Raw genomic sequence first — 24,934 nt, 5'->3', positions numbered from 1 at the left:
CCCTCTTATCCCATTCCAAAAATCTGTCAGGAGCCAAGGAAACATCTCTGCAAAAAGCATCAACAGGAGTCTTGGAGTGTCTTTCTGCCAAAGACTGCTTTTCCAGCATATTTTTGCCTCGGTACAACCTCCACAGCAGCTCACAGAGGACAAGTGTTAAGGATTTAGGGATGGGAGGAGGCAGACCTGCCTGCTCAGCTGCCTTTCAGAGCCAAGAGCATGAAATATGCTATTCCTGCCCATCTCTGCCAAGCACTGCAGACCCAGAACCACTGAATGCATAATAAAACTTTCACCCAGCTTTAACAAGAAGTGAAATGAGTGCCACAGCCTCAGCTACTGAATTCATGCATGCTGGAAAAACAGATCTCCTATTACCCAGAGGAGCTGGATGTGAACCAGTGACCTGTGTCTATGTCCCATCACTCTGCACCTCCCCACTGCCCTCAAGCCATCCATCTTGCCTGAATTTCTCAGAGCCCTTAAAGAAGGAAGTCACAAAGCAGAAAATCATGATGCTGCAAGGAAAAATCCCAGTTGGAGCCAAAGGGCATGGGGCAGGTGGCTTCACAATGACCTGGTTGACCCTCAGCTGCTCTCAAAATTGTTTCCCTGATTATACTAATCCAGTTAAAGGCCAATGCTTCCTTCAGATCCATACAGCTGACAGCTCATCCCTCAAAACCATTCCCCTGAAAAACCCCTAAGCAGAATCTTTCCCCATCAGACACCATGCTAACCATTCACACTTCCTCAATCCTCTTCCATCTCTGACATACATCAAATTTCTCTTGTCCACTGTCATGTTGCTGAGCACAGACAGGCACCAAAGGCCTCATTATAAGCCAGTAACCTCAGTCTGTTCCATGGGAGCCTGACACATTGCACTTCAGAGCTCATCCCCCTCCCCAGTCACTTGGAGGGTCAGTAGCCAGGAGGTTTTTATTGCAGGAATCTAGCACAGGTCATGTTAAGCTGCAGAGGTCAGCAGAAAGGTCTGTGGCTGGGAGGAAGAGGAAGACTGATGCTAACAGCAAACTTTTATTCAAATTATGCTAAGGCAAAAGAGAGCCAGCCAGACTGCCTGCCCAAGAGAACTCCTTGCCAAGACAGAAAATATTCAACCTCTTCCTGTTTCCCCAAGGTCGCAGTCAGAGCTGTATTGTTTATTAGCACATTTGGGATACCAGCCTCTGGGGCAGCAGATTACAACCAGCAGCACTTGAATGTACAGCTCAGGAGCTCTCCAAAGTCAAATCAGCTACTTAACAAAGAGAAGTGTGAGCATTGTTGTATCTCTCCAAGCACAGGTGCCACAACCAGCCTTTGTCAAGGCTGGAGCACCAGACAGCAGTGGCAGGGTCAGTTCTAATCATCAGCCCAGACATACTGCCCTTGCATTTCTTTACAGCCCTACTAAAAATAAAATTCAATAAAAACACTTTACCCACTGCAAATTTCCACAGTTCTCCAGCACTGCACACTGTTGGTGCAGAGTTTAGAGTCCCCTCCTCACCTCACTTCTCCCTTTTCTCTCTCACAGAGGATTCAAACTGGCAGAAAGATGAGGAGCTCCTGGGAGAATGCCCACACCTGGGTTTTTTCTGCTGCTGCCAACAAATGATGGCTTTTGGAGACTGCAGAGGATGAGGGACTGAGCCCCAGCCTGAGCACACAGGTATTCTCTTCACAAAGATGCTGCCTCAGACCTTTGGAAAGGCAACAGCAGAAGGATCACAGGTACATCCTCCAGAGAGGGTATGGCTTGCACAGCTCCAAAACACCTCCCATGCAGCTCAGCCGGCCTGCATGCAGCCAGAAACACCTCTCAAGCCCAAGGGCTCACTCACAGCATGCACCCAAAAGAGGGCAGAGCCCTTGCCAAACATAGCTCCTAGTAATGTATCAGGTCACAAGAGATGAGAGGCAGTTAGAGATCAAGCACAGCCCAAGAGAGTTTTATTTGCTTTATAAGTAGCTAATCAAAATAATGTTTCTAGGATGTTTTTATTACCAAAAGGCTCACAAATGAGACCTCTAGTAAAAAAGATCTACACACACAAAGCTGAGCCATCTCCTGAGGCAGGTCAAAAGAGCAAACAGCAAAGGCTGCTTTGTGAAAAGCAAATATGTCACAAACACTTGGGAGATGAACAGAAATGCAGGCAGAGAAGCACAGGCCACAGATTGCAACTAACACCAAAACCTTCAACAAATAACTTACAAGAGGTTTGCTGACCACTGAGGTCAGATCCACTCTACTACTCATGGAAAAATGGGTCTGTAACCCCAGGCTGCAGCAGCAAGGTGTAGTTTATACTAGGAAAAGTGTGTTTTGAGGGTGTATTTTTACATCAGTAAACCCTTGGCCACAAAATAAACTGGACCAGCTGATGTGGTTTTCACCAGCAAAATGCCATCCACAACAGGCCTTCAGCTGACATAAATGCTTTTAGAGATAAACGAGGAAAGTAAACACAAGAAGCAAGACTTCCTGCAGCACCTAGCTACAGTTACCAGACTTTCACTGCCATTGCTGCACTGAAATGATCCCACTTTCAGAAGACTTTTGAAATCACTCCAGAAGAGGAGGATGACACTGTCACTCAGCAGTCCTGGCAACCTGCAGACAGGGAGAATCTGGACACGCCACCTCCTCTCCCAAAGCAGAGCTGGTGAGGAACAAAGTTCTCAAACCAAAACACTGCTTTTCATTGTTAATGAATGACTAAACCGACCTTTACCCCTGACAAAGAAAGGGAATGCTTTTTCCAGAAGGATCAACAGTGATTTCTCTATCAGGAACACCTCAGTATGACAGACAATGCATTTCTTTCCTCGGCTGGCATTGACACAGAGCACGAAAAGACCTAACCCAAAGCATAGCTCAGTCTCAACACTTTCCAAAACAAGTGATGCCATTAAACTAAAAGCGTGACACATGCTTGAGGCTTTGCAGAGCATGGCTCAAACCTCATCTACTTTGCACGTTCCTCTGGGACACTACTTTAATCCCATTGCTATCAAGTAACAACAGATCGTAGTAACAGGACACTCCTGAAGCTTAATCCACACTATACCATAGGTGCAAATTTCCCACGGACTGGCTGAGTTACACTGTAAGGCTGCAAATGTACTTTCATTCAGCATGTAAACGACCTTAGCTCAGTCCAGTTAGTTCAATTCAAAAAATTAATAAAGGCAAATCAGATTGAATTGTGAATATGAGGCATCTACATAGGGATTTAATTCACTTTAATCAACTCACTGGAAAGGTTAATTGGATTCATTTTCTTGAGTAACCAACCATGTGTGGACAGACTCTAAGGATGAGATCTTGACCACACTAAAATGGCCAATAACAGTTTTGCTAACGACTTAATAGGACGAACATTAACCCCTAAAACGTCAGCTTTAGCTTTTGTTCCAGTAACACCAAGTGAAGCATTAAAGGATGACAGGAGGTCAAAGGGAACCCCCAGCTGCCTGCACAGAAATATGTTTTCTACTCTTGACTGGCTAAAACATCAAATTCACAACTGCTATTTTGTAAGAATTGAAATTTGAAAAAAAAAAAAAAAAATGACCAGTGTCAAGGGAAACAAGTTGAAGGAAGTTTAGTTTCTTTCAGGCAGGAAACCATTGCTCTCTATTACTAGAGAGTAAATCTAAACTAACTTGATTATGCCAGAGCTTCTACCGGTTTATATCACAAATCACTGTCAGAAAGAACAAACTGTCTCCTCCACAGCTTTCTAAACCCAAAGCAGCTCCAGGGCACGTTCAATTGAGCTCAAAGGCACACGTGTGAGGCAGACGCCAAGGAAGCCCAGGCCAGCCCGGCCCAGCAGAGGGTGAATCCGTGCTCTGAGCACAGCCCGAGCAGCGGGACCCCTGAGAGCGAGGGGGGCAAGCGGCTGCTCGGCGCTCCCAGGCTCAGTGCTCATTAAAACCGGCAGGCTAAGCGTTTATAACCGGGGCCTCCAAATCACCACATCTGTGCATATTCACAGCTCTTCTCCCATTCTTCCAACGGCCTGAGCCTCCGAAGCCGGCCGAGCCGTAACTGCGAGGGACGGACACACAGACAGACAGACAGACATCCCTCCGTGCTGGTCCATCTCCCGCAGGGTGTCCCGGCCGGCGCCCCCAGCGCGGTGCCGGGCGCGGCGTGGGGAGCGGCGCCGCCGGCTCGGCCCCGGCGCAGACAAAGGGCTGCGCCCTCCCCCAGCGCCGCTCCTCGCCCTCTCCCGCGGAGAAGCGGCGCTGCCAGCCCGGCCCCCGCCGCTCGCCCGGGGAGGGGAGCGGGGCCAGCGGAGCGGCCGCGGCTCCCTGTCCAGCCACTGTGGCTCCCTGTCCAGCCACTGTGGCTCCCTGTCCAGCCACTGTGGCTCCCTGTCCAGCGACCACCGCCGCTCCGTCGCCAGCCTGCACCTCCCTCCCCTCCGCCAGCCGCCGGACCCCGGGCACCGGCACAGCCCCGGGAGCCCCGGTGCCACGGCCGGAGCACGGAGCGCCCCGTCCCCTCCCGCCGACCCGGCTCCCCGGCAGCGCCGCGGCGCCTGGAAATTGTAAAATAATAATGGTTTAAAAAAAAACAAAACACCCCAAACCAACAGTTTCTCCCCTGCCTCGCTCCCAATTCCCCCACACCGCCCCGTCCCGTCCCGTCCAGCGCCCCCTCCTCCCCGTGCCGGGGCGAGCCGCACCTTCCTTGACTCCGGGCAGTTTGGAGTGGTCGATGCCGATGCCGGCCATGGCGGGGCCCGGCCCGGCTGAGGGCAGAGCGGCCGCGCCGCCCGCGCCCCGCACCGGGAGTGGGGAGCGGCTGGAGCCGGCGCGGCCGGGCCGTACGGCGCGGGAGAGCGGACAGAAAGCGCCGGGCGGGGCGGAGCGGGGCCGCCTCGCCGCCCCTCGCCCCCTTCCGGGGAGGCGGACGGGGGCGTCCCGGCCTGCTTCCCCCTCCCCTTCCCGCCGCGGCTCGGGCAGCTCAGCGGGACGGGCGGCTTCCGAGAGCAGTTATTTATACATTTGGCGGTTTTTAATTTTTTTATAATTTTTTATTGTTGTTTGGCGGGGGGTGGGCGCGTTGTGTGAGGCCACGGGCGGAGATCATCTCCCACGGCGGTCAGAGCGCTCGGCCAGCCCCGGCCCCCGGCGCTGTGCCGTACCGGGTCCGGCTGCCTCTGCCCCTTCATCCCCAGACACCCCAGCCCCGTGCTCTGTTCCACCAGCCTGGGAACAGCACATGTGTCCCGGCGGAGCCTCGGAGCCGCTGCCCAGCGGCGTCACCTTGTCCCCACGGGCCCCTCCGGGGAGGGCAGCGCAGGGCGGTTCCCGGTCACGGAGCGCCGTGAGGGGCCTGTGACCCCAACAGGGCTCTGCTTGTGCCAGCTCTCGACCGAGACCCGGGATTCACAGCTGCTGCCCTCCTCGGCTTGCCGGCAGCAAAGAAACAACGCGATGATGCTTCGTGGGCAAAGGGGAAGATAAGAGGAAGAGGATTTGGGGTTTAGGGATGTCTGAGCTTCTCTGGGCTGTGCTCAGCAAAACCAGCCGCTCATGTCAGCTGTTATGTTTGATCATAAATACGTGCTGCTGAGGACTGTGCAAGCAGAAGAAGAAGTTAATACTGCCACACTGGAAATGAGTTGCTCCAGCGTCTATTCCAATGGCCCATGGCCTCTGTGGCACTGAGCAGGGGGATGCAGAGGCTGAGCCCATTTCCTGCTCCCCCTCTCCTACAGGCTCTGGGAAGCTCTGGGTGACTGGGATGGAGCTGTGACGGAGACAGATTAGGAGGTCAGAAAAAACATTAAAGAGAATAATATTTCAATTTTATTAAAAAGCAAAATCATTAAAGAAAATGGCCAAAAGAATTTATTTCCAGAAGGTTAGCCTTGTGCTACTCCTGTATTTTCTAGTCTTGTTTCCTGAAATTTAGGAACTGTCTGCCCTTTCAAACTGTTCTTCACCAACCCCAACGTGGGTATGCATAGACTGCCTTCACCTTCCCTTCAATTTCTTAGCCCTGCACAGAAAAAGCCACAGAACTGTGTGTATTTGTGATCCCTTCTCACACTGCACACACCTAGTATGCCTGTCGTGTGTGCTGGCACACTCAGAGCTGATGGGCCTCCTCCCCAGAGGGATGTAGTCCCACTTAGAGAGTGAGCAGTGCACAGCTGAGCCCCACTCCACAGGTTTTCCATCTGATCACACAGATGGGCATTAGTCACAGGGTCTCTCCCCTCCAAGGGGCAGCACACAGATTATCTCCTGTCACAGTCCCAGCTCAGCCCAGCTCCTCCTTCTAATTCCTCTGCCATCCACACAAGCAGTGCAATTGGACTTCTTGCAAATAATCCCCATGGTTTCAGCCAGCTCTGAGCTAATGACAGGTCTAAAATCCATTTCTTGTTTCTCCTAAATTACTGAATTCAGTATATTCCTCTGGACATCCTTCACCTTTTTCATAATCAAGCTTTTTGATCACTTAGTAGGATTTTTTATTGTCACAAAAGTAAGGACAAAAGAAGAGGCCAACCAGCCAGGACTACACAGGAGGAGAGGCAATGAATGTACTGATCTGACCCAGGTCACAGCTTTCCAAGCCCAGAGTATGGTTTTGTCCTGTCCTTCTCTCATTATCAAGCATTCAAGTCAGGGCAGCAAAAGCTGAAATCCTGAAGCATTCACATTTACACAGCAGCTTTAATGCAACAGTGTCACTTTATGACCCTACATTTATGAACAGACCTTTAAAGCTGTCCATCCCAATGGTCATTCACTTTACCCCACACATGCAGCTCTTTGTTCTAGTCTTCAGTAATGAATTTATATCACACTAAGTTTTCTGTCTAGGGTCAAAACTGGCAATATAAATCTGCACTGCATTCAAGAGGTTCCATGTTGGGCTGATGTGGCTTTGGTTGCTGGTATGAGTGACCTGGAGTCTTCCTGCATGTTTTTAACTTCACTAAAGTGAGATCTGGTACCCAGTGCTCAAAGTCACAGAAGAGCAGTTCCTGATTTCAGGTTTCTAATACTCAAATTATGGGCTCCTTATGTCTTCCTGTAGCTATATTTATTTTTCTTCAAGGTCTGCTGAAGCTCAATGATAGCCAGTGGATGGTAAGCTCTGCTAGGACCTAAGGAAACTACAGGAACACAAACTAAGTAACACTTTGTTCTTGCTGCTGGAAATGCAGAGAACATCTTCAGTTGTCAGAGCACAGAAAGGCTGGAGCAGGCTCCTGGGAAGGGTAATGCAGGCAAAACCCTGTCAACACTGTCAACCTGTTCCCTAAGGCAGTGCATTACACACCAAAGTATTTTCTTTGTCTTCTTGACATCAGATTTCTCTTTCATTTTAGCTTGATTTTTGAGATATTTCTCAGATGAAGTCTCTGAAATTGGAAGATGGCATGAATCACATGATTATGGAGAATCCAAAAATGACCACAGCAGGACTGAGGATGAGAAGGAATTTAACAGGAACCAGGGAATGAGTTACTGATATAAAGCTAGCAATGCAGCAGCATCACATCTTAGCCTCCCTCAAAGGGCTCCTCAGTGTGGTTGCTCACAAATCACCCTCCCAACTCTCACTTGTGTCTACAAGCTGCAGCTTCTAGGCAAAAAGCATGAAAAGTGTTTGTTCTGAGAGACTGTTATCAGCTTTTCCTGTGCTAACTGTACAGCACCTAACTTGACAAGTAGTGCATGTTGCAGTGGGCAGGTGAATCCAAATAAAGCTGGGAAAAGCAACTGCTCCCTTTTATTAAAGATAACAAGACAATGACACTTCAGTCTTTTATAAAAGCAGGTACTTATTCTCACAGGACCTTCTGTTGGAAGAAAAGTCCATATTGTTTCCCCTTAAAAAAACAGAATTTGATCTGACTTTAACTCTTTTCTCATGGAGTAATTTCATTCAGAAGAGATTTTGCAGGGCACTAGTCCAACCCCCTGCTCAGAGCAGGACTGGCTTAAAAATCTGATGAGGTTGCTCATTGCCTTCCCCAGGTGAGGTTTGAAAATCTCCAAAGCTAAAGATCACACCACCTCCCCCTGTGATTTTTCTCCTTGTGTCTTGGTGGACTTCTCCTGGCTGCAGCCTGCAAATCTGGATCCTTGTCCTTGCACTGTGTGCCCAGTTTGGCTCTGCTTTCCAGCTGCCCCTCTCCATGGCAGACCCCACATACCAGGCACATCTGTGAGGGGTGTGCTCCAGCTGGGGCAGGGGCTCAGACATGGCACTGCAGCTGGACTGTGCCACCACACGAGCACTAAACACCAGGAGCTCCAGCACTGGGCACTTTGCCTACCTGCATCCAGGCATCTGATCTGCCCCTAAACACTGGAGTAAACCCAGACTTATACTGGTACACTACACAACACTTTCCCAGCTTTCACAGCACTGAAAACACTCCTGAGAGGATGCTTGAAGGAGAGGCTGGGATGCTTAAAAACAGGAAAAAAATTAACACAACCTGGATTGGCCCTCAGAAAAGCCACTTTGAGCTTTGATGAGCAGGAGCTGCCAGACAGAGCATTGCCACTCAGAGCTAAGATTGCTTTAAAATCTTTCTCCATGCAGGAAGAGACTGTTTTGTACTTGTTTCTTAAATAAACTGGGCACCTCTCCAAGTCTCCTGCTGTCATTTGAGGTCAACAGGATAACAACAACTGTGAAATAAATTAAGTCTCATCAAGATGTTCACTTTTGACAGAACAGCCTTTGTTAAAGTCTCCTTAACGACGACGAATCTCACTTCCAACTGATGAGGCTGCTGTCCAAATAGACACAGAGGATAATAATCCTACAGGCAGGAGCTTGTGCATCCATTAATGGTTAATGCAAAGGGATGGGGGAAAATGGTTCTAAATCTCTCATACTATCAGGTGCTGCACAAGCCCACGTCCAAAATTAGTATGTCAGTGGTGACTGATGCCAGGGAGGTGACCCTTCTGGGGACATGGGCTCTGGATTTTCTCTCCAAAGTTAAATTCCTGTATAAACTGTAAAACCCACTGCAGGACTACATTCAATCTGCAGGAAGCCTAAAGGATGTGAGTGCATTGTTTTCCCACTGTGATAAATAAAAATCAAGGTTTGGGGGCTCAAACAGGACCAGCCCCCACCCAGGGCAAGGATGCTGCAGGGCCTCCTGGGGAGGGAGGCTGGTGATGTAGTGATGCAGGGGAAAAAACAGAGAGGAGAAAAAAATAACACTTCAGACATCAACCTCTCTGCATTTCTAAGCAAAGACACTTCAAGAGAGGTTTGAAATCCTGTGCCAGAAGGGGTGGATGAGGGGAAGCGAACATTACAGCATTGGCAAAGAGCGCCAAGAAGCAGGTGTGTAATTTCCGTAGGTAGCTGAATGGTGCCTGTGGGAATTCAGGCTCCCTGAAGAGCAAGGAGAGCAGAAGCCTGCAAGGATTAAGGTATTATAAAGCTCACCAGGGGTAATGAATGGGGTGATTGCAAAGAATGAGCAGAGAGGAAACATAACTTGTGCTTACATGTAACTTAGCAAGGAGCTCTAAGAAAATCATGAGCTGTGCCACAACAGAGCAAGGGAATTTCTTGACTGTCAAGTTGGAGAGTAAACAATCTGAAACTCTGAGAGAGTGCAATCTGAAGTGAGGTATGCCTTTCAAAAATCTCACTTAGAGGTAAGTATTATTAAAAGTGTTACACAGTGGATGAGGGAAGAAGAAAGTAGCTAAATGTGTCATTCCTTACTCCTATGTCAGAAGAACAGAACCAACCAGAATAATAAGTTATTCACTTAGTGTGCTGCTGGGACCTGCCTGCAAACCCAGGCAATTGAGGCATAAGAAGCATAACAAATGTGGCAGCTAGTGATGAAGCACCTTGGTCATTCTCAGATATTCACAGCCACTACCACCTGGATGAAACCTCAACACACTGATGTTGTAAGAGGGAATCTATATTACACTCAGAAAAATTTCTAGGTCTACCTAAAAAAAAAATCACCTAATATGATTGCACCTGCCCCTACTCTTCTGGATTAAAATATATAAAAGTGTAAAAATAAAAAATTCCTGTGTTATCACTTGTGCCAGCTTTGCTTCCCAAGCATCAGGGTGGTGAGGCATGAATATGTTCCTACAGCCTCAGCTGGAACCCTCATCTCAAGTCGCTTTGTATGTGCAAGTCTACAGCTATAAAATATTGGTGTCCATTCAACAAAACACCCTTATGCATGTGCCAAATTCTCACAGTGTCTCAGTAGATCAGGGTGAAAATGAAAAGCTAACTAAGAAGACAGGCTCTCCAAAATGCAAAGTTTAAGATTATCTGTATGAGTTTCACCAAAGCACTACACTGTGTGTGCTCCAAGCTCTCCCTTGGGTGACTTGTAGTGACAGTTTCCAAAAAAATGGGCAACATTTTTTGATAAACCAAAACACCAGATGGTAACTGAGAGCAGGAAGAGAGGGAAAGGGGAATGACAGTGAAAGTTGGCACTGTTAGCAGATAGAGTTGACCTCCACAACCTTGAAAGTGCCCTTACTGGTATTTTTAGCAGGAAATTACCCAGCCTTGTCTTTACTCAAAGTAATACATGCAAAAGCTACATTCATCATCCAGGATGAACTCAGGGCTTGGAGAAGGCAAGTCAGAAGAGAAAGGGATCAGTCTCAGGGTAAATCTGATGGTTTAACCAGGTCATACCCAATCATGCCTCTTCAGGACACTCTCCTGGCAGGGATGTCAGATTAGTCCTACAGAGCCACACCAATATTTACCATTCAGGAGCATCACTGGAAGTGTCTTTGAGACCAGCAAGTCACAGCACATTTCAAAGCAGAAGAGGTTTCCATATTGCCTTTCTCTCCCTGCCAGGAACCTCAGCCAAATCCCTCCAGTCAGTAGGGAGGCTGAGTCTGGAGGAGGTGCTTCAGCTCAGGATTAAGAGGCAGAAGAGAACTGGGGCATGACTGCCTCTGCTCCCTGTTTGCTCCATAGGCTGCCTCCTCCCACATCCAACATCTCTGGAGTCCAAATTTACTCTTTCAGCCCCTCACTCCAGGGCAATGCTTTAGAGCTGGCTCCCTCTCTGAGAAGTAGAATGATTTCCTTGCAAAACCTGGACTGGAAATGAAAGCCAGACAGGCAGCCCAGCTTCACTCCTTGCCCTTCACAGCCTTAACCTCAAGGAACTGATTCTCTTTAGTACGATGCCCATCAGATGTGAGCTGGTGCTGCTTCCCTCTGTGTGTGATCCTTGGATGCCTGCAGTGAGGAGGCAGCTGAGCTGCTCTACACACTGCCTTGGACCTTTTCCTTTTCTTTCTCTGAGCAAGCCTACAGTTGAGCCACAACATCCAATTTTATATCAATAACAGGCCAAGCAACAGCTGAGCCCCAAAGACAAGCACATAGAAAGGGGAACAAATTGAGTGAGTCAGGCTAAAAGCTTCATAAATATTGACTGGTTTTAACAGTCCCCTAAGGAACAGAGAATCTCATTTTATAACTACATCTCCCTCCTCTCAGGAAGCTGCAAGGGGAGTTTGTCTCCTGGCTTATGAGAACAATATTTTAATTCTTTTCTGCAGTCAAGTTGCTCTGACTGGGACTTTGCACCACACATCAGCAGGATAGCTGAGCACCTTCCAGTGGTGCTTTAAGTAACATTCTGGAGTGGGCTCTGTTCTCTCAGGTTGGCTCCAGCAGTTGGTCAGAGGAAAAATCAGGCATTAAATGTGTAAGAGATGAAGGCTAAAGAGCACAGGGTGCATTTCAGTACCTTCTCCTCTCATTCCTACCAGATAAAGCACAGTTGGAGACCCAGAGGAGCAGACATGCAGTAGGAATGTAGACAGAGGAGATACACAGCAATAAGTGTGCAGGCAAGAAAGGCAGACACCATGGGAGAAAGGAAGGACTTGGCTCCAGAAGATGGAAACAGTTTTTTGTGCATGTGAATGGACAGAGGGGATAGAGGCCTGGATGGGACAGGTGGGAGCACTCAGCCACTGCCCAGGATGGAGAGCAGGATGACTCCTGTCTTTCTGACATTCTGTACAAAGCTCACTTTGCCCCCACCATGAGAGCAGCTCTCTTTTCTTGCCTGCTAAATGCTCACCAGCTTCTCCCTGATTTGTTGGCACTGTCAGTCCCCCATTTTGTCTTCCCCTCTACAAGGCATGTCCACTCCCCATTTCCAAAATTCTTTGTTATTCCTCATCTTCATCTTAGTTTTAGGATCATTCTAGGCAAGAAAGCAGTGATACCTGAATCTCTCCATATGTACCATATGCACTGTGATGTCCTGTCTCTACCACTGAGGCTACCTACTTGCAGCCAATTCCCACACTCAGTGCAGAGATTGTGGCACCATTCATATGTGCTTTCTTAAGCACCTTAAGTAAAGGCACTTCCCTGACAGGTCCAACCTCAGCAGGTTGTTTGCTTTGGGATGAAACAAGCTATGGTTAAGTGGAGTCCATAAGACCATGACAAAGTCTGTGGATGCTGATGAGGTTCAGCTGAAATACATGGTGCATGTGATGTTTTATGTGCTCTCAGTAAGCTCTGAAAAAGAGAGAATATTGTTTGGGTTTTTGTTTTTTTTTTTTTTCTCCAAACCCCAAATGTACAGCATACAAAATGGTCTGGAAAGCTGCCACTCCAAGCTGGCTCTGGAAAGTAGCCTTTTTATGTTCTCCTGTTTTCAGCAGCTCAACACTGCCTCCTGCATCGTCACTCAACCCCCCTTCCCCCCTGAATTCCATCTGTCTGAGGCTTGCTGTGGAACAGCAGGGCTACTGCTTTGGGATTAAACTCAGGTTAGGTTATTTGGAGGCTGCAGTTCTACCTTCACTAGAGCCAACAGCAAAGACCAAAACAACTTTGGAGAAACTGGGATTTTATATAACATACCTGAAAATCTTTATTGCTGCAAGTCTGCATAGCTTTGTGGAAGGAGAAACTTCTACATGAAGGGACAGACTGGCACCATGGGAGGTAGAGATGGAGCTCACATCTTCATGTTCTCATTACCCTTGGACTCCAGAAATAAATGGATGATTATCAATGACATTATCAGTTTTCAGACATTATCAGTGAGTGAAGTAATAGAAAGAATGTGGAGACTACATTGTTTTCCTATGGAGAATAAAATACATAAGAACAATAAAATGTAATATTATTTCTAGCACCTGGACTTATTGGGTAAAAGGAAAGGAATTTCCAGGTGGGAGCCTTAGCAAAGCTTAACAGAGCAAATAAATTATCTCCTAACTTCAAAAAATAAAAAAAATTCCACTAGTGCCTGGCAGCAACTACCAGGGTTCTTTCCACCAACCCATCCCCCGAAAGCATCTGCTCCTCACAGTGTCCAGTCATTTTCCTTCTCTTATGTAAATGCAGCATGGCAGTTCCCCACCTCCACCAGAGCCATCACTTGGAAGGTCTGGCACACTCTTTACATGAGTTGCTTTGGGGGCTGAACAGTTGCAATGATCCAGAACTGAATTTTCTCCACAGTGAAAGAGGAAATCCCAGGAATAGCTCAACTTCCTGAAAGAGCCTGCCAATAGCCCATGAGTATCCAAAGGTAGGGAAAAACAGAGATCTGTGGATTTTGTATAAATTTAGATGAGATTGAGAAACTCACCTTCTGTATCCAGGCAAAGTTGACTTCACAGCAGATCTCAAGACAGACTGAAACTGAGCCATTTAGAACTATATTAAAATAGACTTGACCTTCCCTAGTTTTGAGTCTTCATAGTTTTGAGTCAGAGCTGCTATTCTCTAGATTGGACTCCTGTGCAAAGTGGTGCTCATCAAGTTATGGCCTCTGCTTCATGGGGGCTGTTCACCTCTGACCAGTTTGAAACTGGCACCTTAAGGAGACAGAGGTGGCTGGAAAAATGTTCCAGTAGGACACAGGTGTCCTTCAGTCCAAACAAAATTTTGTGAAGAAGGTGAGCACTTAGATAGATGTTCACTAGTTCACAAGTCTGAGGGAAACTACATTAGTTTGTACTAAATTTTGGAATATTTTCTCACTAGAGAACTCTTTGTTAATGGAAGCATAACATTCATTTTTATAGGCATATCCTGCAAAAAATCTGAGTCTCTCCCCCTCCCTTATTGTTAATAATATATCAAAAAATAAAATATTACAAGGTTATTAAGAGGCTTGTCATTCAATACCTATCCAAGGCACAGAACAAGCTGTATGGAGAGCTGGGGACCTGAAGCCAAAAGCCCAAACATGGAAATGATACTTTTAGTTGAGATGAAGTGCAGGTACATCAGATGAAGCTATCTTGGGTAATCTGGCATGACGTGGTGTCAAAAAAGCACACACAGTGAGTCACCAGGAGTGTATGTACAAATCAGAGCTTGCCCTGATCCTCTCCCTCATCCCACCACGGGGGGAGTGAGCTGGCAGCTCTGTCTTGCTTAGTTCCTGGCTGGGCTTAAACCAAGACAAGTACAGATGATTCAGTTCTGCAAGAAGAGGAGAAGTGAAGAACAAAGCCTAGCACTGTTACTATTACAATATTTTTCTTGGTAAGTTTGTTTTGGAAAAGTAGTAACAGGTCCCTGATCAATAGTGATGGATAGGCAACAAATGGAAGTCAAACCAAAAAGTAGTGATGGCCTGAGAAGACATGGAATATATGCAATGTGTCTTAATACTTTGCTCTAAAATTATAAAACAAGGCTGTGTAGCCAGAACCAGCATCTGACCTTCCACTTCTTTTTTTTCCCCAAGAAAAAAAACCCGAGACTGTTGCCCATCCTTGACGTATTCCATACCTACTGCCAAATCTGCACTCCCCCACTCAGACATAATCCCAAAATAGGGTGTGATGCCTTTCCCGTTGACAAAGCCATAAGTCACAGTGAGCAAGACACACTCAACATTCTCCAATCAGTTAAATGAAAAGAGCTCTCCCCCTCTGTTTCTCACCACTTCAGCACTCATTATATCTCACATTAATTAATATAGGCACTAGGAAATGAGATGATAAATTACAAAACCCCATTAACCTGATTCTGTCCAAACTGGTAAAATATGGCAGCTTGTACATTAGACAAATCTTCCTTGCTAACGTGGGAGTCCTCATGCCTGAACTCTGTTAAAGCAGCAGCCCTGAAAAAGTATTTTTAATGTGTGTATGTATGGAATGTATATCAACGTGCGCGAACAGTGCGCGCCCATGGGAACATCAGAATTCATTAGATCAGTCTGATATGAGATATATTGAACAGGTTCCATCTGACATACGGTACTGGGTTGTTCTGTCCACTTCCAACGGAGTGAATCATATTGACAGGTTGAATTATATCTCAAGAGATATTTTTCTCCCCTCCTCCAAAGGCCATTTGCAATCACGGCACATCCACTGCCTCTTAAAAGTGAGCTCATCTGGCGCTGGTAGCGTTGGAGTCCTCCACCGTGCCTGAAGGAAGGATGCTTTTGGGCGCTGGCAGCATGGAGAAGATGTGGTCTGCCCAGCTGTGTCTGGGAGTGCTAACCATCCTGACCATGGCTCTGTGTGTCCCATCCACGCATGGAGACCCTTTTTTACTCCAAGGTAAGCTGGAATGCAGGCTACATGACACAGGTAGGTGGTTATCTTTTTGCTTTGCTGCTTGCCATGGCCAATGCAACACTCACTTGTCTGGGAAAGAAAACAAAATGAACCTCGAGCTGTTCTGAACAATGTGTTAACATGGGTGCTAGTGTTCATGTTATCATGAGCTAAAGCTGTCCTTCTGCTCTGCAGCTGGCTGTATGACACCTTCTGCTCATCAGCAAAAATACCAGATCTGGTGAAATCTGGTAAGGGTAGCTCTTTCTCTCCCATAAGAAAATTTAAAAAAAAAAAATTAATATATCAGAGAGTAGCAATTCCAGTAAGTACTATACGAGATTTGACAGCTCATAAATGTCAGTAGTACGGCGATGTTGAACTTTTTTTTCTTCACAGAACTTCTTTTTATATGTACTTCTCCCATAATTTAAATTAATCTTAACTTGAATTTATACTGCAGGGAGATGTCAATCGTTAGTGCTGTTTCGTAAAGAGGCTTGGCAGTGGAAAAAAAGAAAGCGCCGCTAAATATAGGCTTAAAAATAACATTGCTTTCCAAATTATTTTTCCTCTTATATCACCTATTTATTTTTGTAATTACAACCAAAACATTCCCCAGGCCACTCTATCTAAATCCTTCTCTGTTTAGCTTTTACTGGAGTGTTTATAGTGTTGGGGTTTTTTTCCCTGTAGCAAAGCCCCCGAAAAACTAAAAGTAGCTATTTTAAAATTATAACTGTCCTTCATACTTAGGAATGAGGTTTATGGCACTCCATGCTAGCTGCAGGTCGCTCTGCTGGCTCCCCTGGGTTTATTTCCAGAGATTGCAATCGGGACCAGCGGCTTCAGCTGCAGCATGAGGCAGGGCTGGGTCTGGCCAAACACTTGGAGCATCCATCCCTTGGCCAGCATCCCTCAGCTTCTGCAGATTTATGTGATGTTAGCTAATGGAGCTGATTCCCACATACTCTTGAGCATCCTTCAGGCTCGTCTGCTACAACGTTTTTTTCATGTGTACCAAGAATAATTGCATTCATCCCCTCAGAGGGGCTGATAGCTGTGTGAGACTGCATTGAGCTGAAGTCCTAAATATTCTGGAAGAAGATGAAAAAAGCCTTTCTGTATAATTTCTTAGTATTTTCCATGGAATTCTATAGGAATCTTCTAGGGCTTTATAGGGTCTGAGTGTGGGGTAGGGCTGTTCAGACCAAAGATTCTTCTGAATGGCCACTCTCCCTATAAAGTCTGGCTCCTGCTCTGCCATTCTCAAAAATTTGTGCATTATTGAAGTCACAGATGACTCTGGAAATCCATTGAGCAGAGCTGGGAGGGTCTCAGAGCTTTCAGGGCACTGAGCAGCCCCATCTCCTGTGTCTGCTGGTTTCTGCTGAACCCTTGACCTTCACAACCATTCATTTGAGGGCATAGCCATAACCACTAAAGTAAAACCACTGAGAAAGTGCCCTAAAGGGGCCTCTTAGAGAGCTCTAAATTGCTGTAGGACAGCAGCCTGGGGAGGTTTTTCCTGGAAAAATTCTGCGTGGTCTTGCTTTAAGTCCTTCCACACTCAAACTCTGTTCAGGAAGAATCCTTCAGTGCTGCTGGCAATCAGAGCAGCCCCAAGGCCAAGTGAGCTCAGGAAAGGGCTGTGGGGCTGAAGAGCTTTCCAGCTGCGGTACCCACAGCTCAGCCCTGTGAGGAGGCACTTCCCACCTCTGTCAGCCTGGGAAGGTGCATGGGGTGAGCAGGGGAGCTCCTGCAGTTTTGAGGAGAGGATGTTGTGGGCTCCTGTCGGGCTTTGCAGAGGCGCCCACCCCACCCACCTTGCAGAAGAGCTCGGACTGTGTAAATCAAGGTGATGTCTCCAGCTCTCTGCAGCCAGTGGTGCTGGTGAGGCTGCAGTGGGGCTGGCCAGCAGCCAGGGCTGGCAGGGAGGGCTCCCCATCCCACACCCTTCCACTGCACAGCCCTCACTGCCTGGACAATTTATTCTGCCCTCACACACCTTCCTTTCCCACTGAGCTCCTTCCACCCTGATGAGTGCTGACAGGAAACGTTTTCCTTCCGCTTCTTATCCTTCTTAATTTGATTAAGAGATTAATTGCATCAATTGATTAATTGATTCTTAATTTGATGAGATTGAGAAAGATGTGTTTTATGTGCTGCAGAGAACCGAGTGCTTCCAGAGAGAGAAGACACAAATCACGAGGACACATTGCTGACTCTGCTTCTTAATAAGAAACTCGCATGGCGGAGGCCAGAAAATATTGGTAAGTGAAAGGGAGGGGAGATCTCTGCTTCTTGATTCTGTGTTTGCATGAATGCAAGGAACCTGCTTCTCAGGTTCTTCAGAAACACCAACTGCTCAGGAAGTGGAGGCAGCACCCGGCATGGTGCCTACATGTGGTTCATTCCAGATGCTCTCCATCGTGGGGCTCTGGGACCTGCTTTTGCAGTGCAGAGTAAAGCCACCAAAACCCTAGATCCTCAGACACTCAAGGTCATGTGTGTGTACATAAGTAAAAACAAGAAAATTTTCTGATCTCCCTTAGATGTTGTGTGCATTGGCCAGGGCATGGATCAGCTTTGGGAGACATCTTTCTCCCCACATCCCACACAGCCCCATGTGCTTTTGAGAGACAGCAGCATCTTGTTATCATCTGGGGCAGGGGGATTTCACCAAGATTTTCAGTGAGACCCCTTGGGGTCAGGTGCAGTTTGGGACAAGGGAGGGGGAGCTCCTGCCTGGACCAAAGCCCTTGCTTCTGCTGGAAGAGACTGAGACAACTGGCTTTTCCCACACAGCCACCAAAGATGGGCCAGGGAGAGGCTCCTCCTGTCTGTGCTCTCTGAACAGACACCAAATTTAAAAGCCACCCTCCTGTGGCTAAACTCAGACCTGCTGAAGAGAAACTTGGGCTTTCCCTGACAGGCACAGTGATCACAGGCACCAAATGGATTTCAGAGGTCAGCTATTCCCACGGCCACTGCAGCCAGGGGAGGGTTTGGGCTGATGTGGTGCTCTCGGAGCAGGAAGCTGCCCTTCCCTGTGAAAACAGCTGAGAGGGGCCCAGCAGAAGCCTTGTTATGAAAATCCATTTATCAAACTCACTCAGGGCTCTTCCCCATACCCTTGTTCGTGCAGCAAGGCAGTGGTTAAACAAGCCTGGGACAAATAAATAAACATGAATAAATCAAGCCCTTATACTAACAAAGGCATTCTTCTTGCAAAGGGGATGCATTCAATGCATTATGATAAGTTTATGGATTATTGCACTTATTACTCCTAGAGGAAAGGCTGCATTTTATGCCAGACAATTGAATATAATGAATCTCTGAGCAGAGCACAGACAGAGGATTTACAGCAGGCCATTTCTCAAGGCTTCATCCATAAATTAACTTCCTTCTTCCTGTCTGAGATAATCTGTTCCAAATTTCAACTGCTGTTCATTTTGCATTCATAGCAGTCATTGGCCAAACTTACAGTTTGCAAAAAATCAAGCCAAAACAGGCACTTGAAACTCTGAAAGAGGTAAAAATGATAATAATAATTCTTAAGTGACACTTTTGACTTATAGATATGCCAGGGTCTGTCTGTCTCTAGGTATGTCTGAAAAGATATACTTACAAGGAATCTGCCTGAGGTCATTGCTGATAGTGCCAGGAACAGAGTCCACACCTTCTGATTCCATCCCCATCCCCATCTCATCTCTCAAATCAAACCTGATGCAATGGATTTGCTTAGGAACTGCTGCGTTTACTGTCTGATGAATACCAGAAAATATTCAGGATTTTTCAACAAAACTGGTTCTTTCTTGAGGGAGAAACCAAGAGGGCAGTCAGCTCTTTCTTGGAACCCTCCTGTCAGTTTCAAACATTCAGGGGAAAAAAAAAAAAAAAAAAAAAAAGACAAGAAAAAAAAAGAAAAAAGCTCTAGTCTGGCAATATGTCTGTGTGCTGAAGTCTTATCTGAAATCTGAAATCAAGGGGAATTATGTCTTAAATCCCCCTGATGATCCAGACCAGTGCCTGCTGCCACGTTAGGAACAGAGAAAAGAGGCAGCTCCAGGGCTGTTTTTTGGTTTGCTTGTGGGGCCCAGCAAAAACATTCTTTAGCTCTTTCCTGGCTCTTCTGCTTATTTTAGTGCATTTTTTCCCAAACTAACACTTAAAACCAGCTGATCACTCCCCTGCCAGGAGAACTACTGTAGCCAGTCACTGAACTTAGACTGAGCCTCATCTGTCTTATTAAAAAATTAACTGGTTTTGACATCATTGTGGGCCTGGAATAAGGTACCTCAATTCTCAAGAGCAGTGAGACTGAAATTCCCCACCCCTGCAGCTTTCCCTGTTGCTATTCCAGGCTCTTCTCAGTTCAGCTGGATGTTTCAGATCCTGTTCTTAGGCACCTAACTCTCCCCTCTTTCTGCATGGGCAGTTCATTCATCCACCTGCATAGTTTTTTGACAGTAGTACAGTACTGATTAGCCTTGAGATCTCTAAGTCTGATCTGTGAGGCTGGCCCCAGGTCCTCGTGCTCCCCCAATGTTTAGAAGTGTGGAATCCATGCACTTACTGCTATGTGACTTTTCCTGTTGCTCCACTTTGCCAGCCTGGATCTTTGCTGACTTATAAATCAGTAAGTTATGCTAGGCTAAATTTGTGCCTTCTGACTTCTGCCTGCATGGGTGATGTGAGGATAAGCAAGTCTTAAAGGAAGCAATGGGATTTCATAAAAAAGCCAGTGACAGAAAAGCCAGCATTAGAAATTTGCAACTAGCAGGATAATAATTAAAAAGCAGCAAAGAGTTTAATCTGAATTGGTATCACACAGTAAGTGACCTCATTGGGCCAATTCCCCTATGGCCTGCTGAGCAGGTGAGAAGCCTTCCTCATAAAGGAGAATTAGAATAAGGTCCCACAGGATTCAGGAGAAAACCTGCTTTTCTGTCTGTTTCTGCTGCCATTCATTTGAAGATCACTAACAGGAGTTAAATGATAACTAGATTATTTGCTTGTTGACCTCTGGAGAGGGCAAATGAAGAAATGGTTTTTAATTTGAGCTTCAGGAAGCAATGCAGATACTGATGTTGCTTTCTCCCCTCTTGCAGACTGGGAGCTAGCAAAGAAATTTGAAGAGCTTGAAGAGGTGAGAGGAGTAAATGCAGTGACACACAGATGCATGTTCTTGCATGGGTAGTTAAACAATTGTGTAAGCTGTCCTTGTCCCTATCTTTCCATCTTTGCATCCTGCTACCCTTCCCCCTGCTGCTATAAAGTAAGCATGGATTGAGAAAAGGGAAAAGCAGAACATGGGGTAAATATCTGCACAAGCTGGAAAAGGTCAAAAGAGAAAACAGGGCTCTAAACTGGTGCAATGAAAACTGAGCAGCTCCTGCCCCTGTCAGCAGTGAAAGACCCAGCCAGGAAAGAATTAAGCACCAAAGGAAAACACCCTAGGAGAAAAGGGATGGGAAGAGGAGGTCATGCTGCCTTCCTAGGCATTGTATGAGCTGGCTGCATCAGGTAACAGGTTGAAGTTGGAGGGAAAGCCACTGCCTGCCCAAACCAGAATTTTTTCTGGAATCTGTTTGCAAGAGTGGCCCTACTCAAGGTCAGAGCCCTGCTGGGCTGCTCAGAGCACACACATACAAATAGAGTCCCCATCCTATACCCACTGCCCAAGAACAGGGAAAGGTCTGCAGCAACCTTGGTGTGGCTCCCACTGTGCCCCAAACCCTGCAAGCAGTGGAAGGACTTTTTTCCCCTTCTCAGGCCAGGTCCAGCTGTTCCAGCTTTTTGCACATGTGCTAGAGGTCCTGCTAAGTTCCACATGGCACTTTTCATTTCAGACTGAAAAATCCCAGTGCATCATGCCAGACAGGAGGCTGCCAGGTCCTACACTAGCCTCTTGCTCCAGGGCTGAGGGACATAAGCTCTGACTTTTTGAGAGCAGCTCTGCAGAACAAGGTGGGATATGGCTGTATCAGTCCACAAGAAGAGAGTAGCTAAAGATGAAGAAATGCAGCAGACTGTCCACATTACAACCAAGGGAAGGTAGCAAGAACTGTCAGGGCAATGGAGAAGTGATGCCCTCTGCTGCAGTGTCTGGGTGCCTGGAGATTCCTGCCCCAGCACTGTCCTGACTCTTAGTGCTGCAGCATCCTTGTACACAGCCTGCTCTCCACACCTAGGCTGGAGGGAAAGAGCAGGGAATGCCCACAGCACTGCCACCAAACGAGCAGCTTAATGAAGGAGGGTCTGAGGAGGTGTGAGTGCTCCAGAGGCAGATCCTCTGGGAATGGTCCTGCTCCAGGGAACACTATCCTTCCCAGTGGTGCTGCCAGCCAACCTACATGTTGCTCCTTTGCCCTGCATTTCCCAGCCCTCTGTGGAGCTCCTCGTGATGGGGCCCTTGTTTACTGCTGTGTTTCTGTTTAAACAGCTGGAGAAGTTGAAGGATCAGCTCTCGACTGAGGATGGGTCAGAGGTGGCCTATGCCTTGGAAAGTCTCTCAGCATCCCAGCCCAAAAAACGCGGTAGGTTTTGAATTTGAGCCTTGCAGCCATCCTGTCCATGCTCATTTCCAGGGCTGCCTTTGTGCAACAAAGGCAGTCACAGTAAACATGCCCCAAATATGCTGAAAAACAGCTGGCTGGCAGCTTTTTGAGCAGTCCTGGCCCTCTCTTATGGCTGGCTGGTTTAGCAGCTGGTGAGAAGGGTTTGTACCCCAGCCCTGTCTGCTACCAAGGCAGATACACCAGGCCTGCACACCCAGGAGCTCATGGAGGCAGGCAGTGTCACATCCTGTTTTTACAGGGGAACGTGGGTTTATGTGAGCCATGAGTGCCTGCCCTGGAGGGGCAGTTCTGTGTGAACACGTCCCCACAGTGCACCCCTCACTTTGCTCTGGCCTCAAAGCAATTGCTGAGGCATAATGAGGCATGTGGACTGCAGGCATTCCCCTCTGCCAAGGTCAGGGCCTCCCCACAGGGAAAAAAGGAGCACTTGTCTGCTGCTGAAAAACAGCTAAAAAGGATGTGGAAATCAACCAAGAATGCAGGAACTAAGATCTGGTATGGCCCCCAGTTGGTCTCCAAGCTTTGTCCAGTCTGTATCCAGTGGCTCAGGAGCACATTGCACCAGTGCTCCAGTGAAGCTGCCCCTCATAAGCACATGCACAATGCTGCTCACCCTGCCTTTCAGTGGATTCCTCCACGAAGCAGTAGCAGCTGGGAACCAGAAGTCCCTGATGACAGATCTAGCCTAAAAACAAAAGAGCTGGTTCTGCCCCTAGCCCACATGCTCTGTGCACGTGTAAGCTGGCAACTGCCAGGCAGCCAAGAGAAAATCCCTTTGTGCAAGGCTTGCTTAGATGCTTAGGTGATCCTTAGGCAATATGCAATTTTTAAGCACCCCTGGAGGCTGTCATTAATTTGGCTAATGTAATTCATGCCTCCACCAGTCTGGAAGGTTTAATGTAGATAAAACTACTTCCCGTTGCCAGGTTTAAATCAGATTCTGACAGAAATGAAAGCAGGGAATCTTTGTCTTCATCTAAAGTCCTTCCAGTCTGGGAGGAGCTCATGTCTCAGCATGAGCACTGCTGATTCAGTAGGAGTTTTCTTCCAAGATCCTGCTTTCAAAAACCAGGTATAAATCTCTTCTCATACTTGATAACAGGACACTCACATGGGATTCATGCTGGTTCTGATATAACTCCTTTCTCCAATACCAAAACATACATCCTTCCCTAATTTAGTCTTCTTAGAAGATTCTACAGAAATTAGTGTTATTTGGAGGATGGCTGGTAACAGAGTGGTAGTTACTGGGTTTGAAAAAAGTAAGAACCGGATCCAATCTCTCCAAGTAAGTATCCTGCTCTTCCAGTCAGCCACAGGTGAAAACCTCTGCACACACCTCTGAAGCAGCAAAACTGCTGACCAGTAGACGGGAACAAAAAAGCTGGTTCCTGACATTGCTGAAGTAGAACAAAAGGAAACCTTTTAAATCAAGTTACATGAAGACAACTTTTAGACCCCATGTTACACTATGAGCAGCTAAAACAAACACCTTCTAACCCTAACACCTTCTAACTTCTAACCCTAACCCTAACCCTAACCCTAAAAGTGTGATATGAACTCAAAGCTGGTTATTGAGATGTATCCTGAAAGTGCAATACTGGCTGCATGTCCCAGCTCTCTCAAGACATGGGTCTTTTGAAACCTTCTCCAGGGTTAGAGTGGGAAGCTGGGAAAAGTCCCTTGTATGCTGACATCTTCCCTTTGTATCCCTTCACAGCCTGCTTTTGGAAATACTGCATCTGAAGTCTTGTCAGGACTGGAGGATGAAGATGAGCCCTTTCCCCCCAACTGCCTTGCTGGGCATTAACGTGTTAAGAGTTTGTTCTGTCCCCTCATCGTGCTGCTAGTTTGGAAGCCATCCTCCATGACTGCACCACAGCCAAGCCCAACAGGGGCCGTGACAGGAGCTGGCAGCCCACTGCCACTCTGCACTGCTCCTTTCCTCCAGGTTTAGCCTGCCACTTCTTCCACTCAGAAGATGCTTCCCAATTTCCTGTGCTGTCCTGTGTGTGCCATTCAGGCTGCTCTCACTGTACACTGTCCCCCTTCTCAGCGGCTCCCCTGAGGCACTGAACACTAACTCAGCTTCCCGGGCTTGGGGCTCAGCCCACACCTGCAGAAGTGTCTCTCAGTGGTGTCTGGGTTTCCTGTCGCCTCCTGAGCAGGTCTGTGCTGCCCTGGTGGCCGCTGCTGGGACAAGAAGGCAGGCTGGCTGTGATGGGAAGGGCTCAGGGCTGGAGTGCTGAGCCAGAGCTGCTCCTCGCCGTGTCCCACAGCGTGCACAGGGGAGGCAGGCACAGAGCTCTGGATCCTTTGGATACCATTCCAATAAAGAGTTTCTGTTGCACAGAAGCAGGTGTTGTTTGCTTTCTTAGCCCCTGCAGGGACCCAAAATGCAGCACATTTCCCTTGATGCTGGCTCTTGTTACCTTAATGGTTCATGTGGAGTTCACACTGGGAGAAAGGCTCCCATGACACACCTAGGGTTTTAATGTGCCTGAGAAACAGACCCTTCCTCTTGGCCAGGATCAGGAATGAGAGCTGGCTCTTTTTCACAGATAGTTATGGGATACTGTCCTCATTGGACTGGACCAGACACACTGGTTTCTACCTACTCACCCCAAAGAGATGTTTTGAGCAGAGATTTTTGGTTCATCTGGGAGGTCAATGCAGGTGCTAACTGGTTTTTCTACTGCAGAATTATATCTGGCCCTGTCCAAAAGGAAAAGATCACAATCCATTAGTGATTCCTA

At 47.3% G+C, this 24,934-nt stretch overlaps 2 protein-coding genes across 3 annotated transcripts in view; one reads left to right on the top strand and one right to left on the bottom strand.

Moving 5' to 3' along the window:
• Positions 1-4,995, bottom strand: part of CCDC50 (coiled-coil domain containing 50) — a 42,466-nt gene extending 37,471 nt beyond the window's left edge. Inside the window, exon 1 of one of the 2 annotated variants that reach the window (XM_056498509.1) lies at positions 4,710-4,995. In XM_056498509.1, coding sequence (XP_056354484.1) covers positions 4,710-4,758 — 49 coding nt within the window. In that variant the 5' untranslated portion in view covers positions 4,759-4,995. The remainder of the gene's footprint in view (positions 1-4,709) is intronic. The other variant, XM_056498510.1, reaches the window with a different exon arrangement.
• A 10,440-nt stretch (positions 4,996-15,435) lies between these two features.
• On the top strand, positions 15,436-24,531 carry UTS2B (urotensin 2B). Its single transcript, XM_056498911.1, has 5 exons — positions 15,436-15,597; positions 17,766-17,867; positions 20,709-20,746; positions 22,043-22,136; positions 23,899-24,531. The coding sequence occupies exons 1-5, from the start codon at positions 15,474-15,476 to the stop codon at positions 23,922-23,924; spliced, it is 384 nt and encodes a 127-aa protein (XP_056354886.1). The 5' UTR covers positions 15,436-15,473; the 3' UTR covers positions 23,925-24,531.
• Positions 24,532-24,934: the final 403 nt, after the last annotated feature.

Source organism: Oenanthe melanoleuca, chromosome 9, assembly GCF_029582105.1.
Source record: "Oenanthe melanoleuca isolate GR-GAL-2019-014 chromosome 9, OMel1.0, whole genome shotgun sequence".
In the NCBI taxonomy this organism is placed as follows: Eukaryota; Metazoa; Chordata; class Aves; order Passeriformes; family Muscicapidae; genus Oenanthe; species Oenanthe melanoleuca.
The sequence above is the reverse complement of the archived record's forward strand: the minus strand, read 5'-3'. Positions and strand labels throughout refer to the sequence as shown.

Coding starts and splice junctions, on each gene's coding strand:
- UTS2B (XM_056498911.1), top strand. CDS start 15,474: ATGCTTTTGGGCGCTGGCAGCATGGAGAAGATGTGGTCTGCCCAGCTG. Junction 20,747..22,042: donor AATTTGAAGAGCTTGAAGAG/GTGAGAGGAGTA, acceptor CTGTTTAAACAG/CTGGAGAAGTTGAAGGATCA. Junction 22,137..23,898: donor ATCCCAGCCCAAAAAACGCG/GTAGGTTTTGAA, acceptor ATCCCTTCACAG/CCTGCTTTTGGAAATACTGC.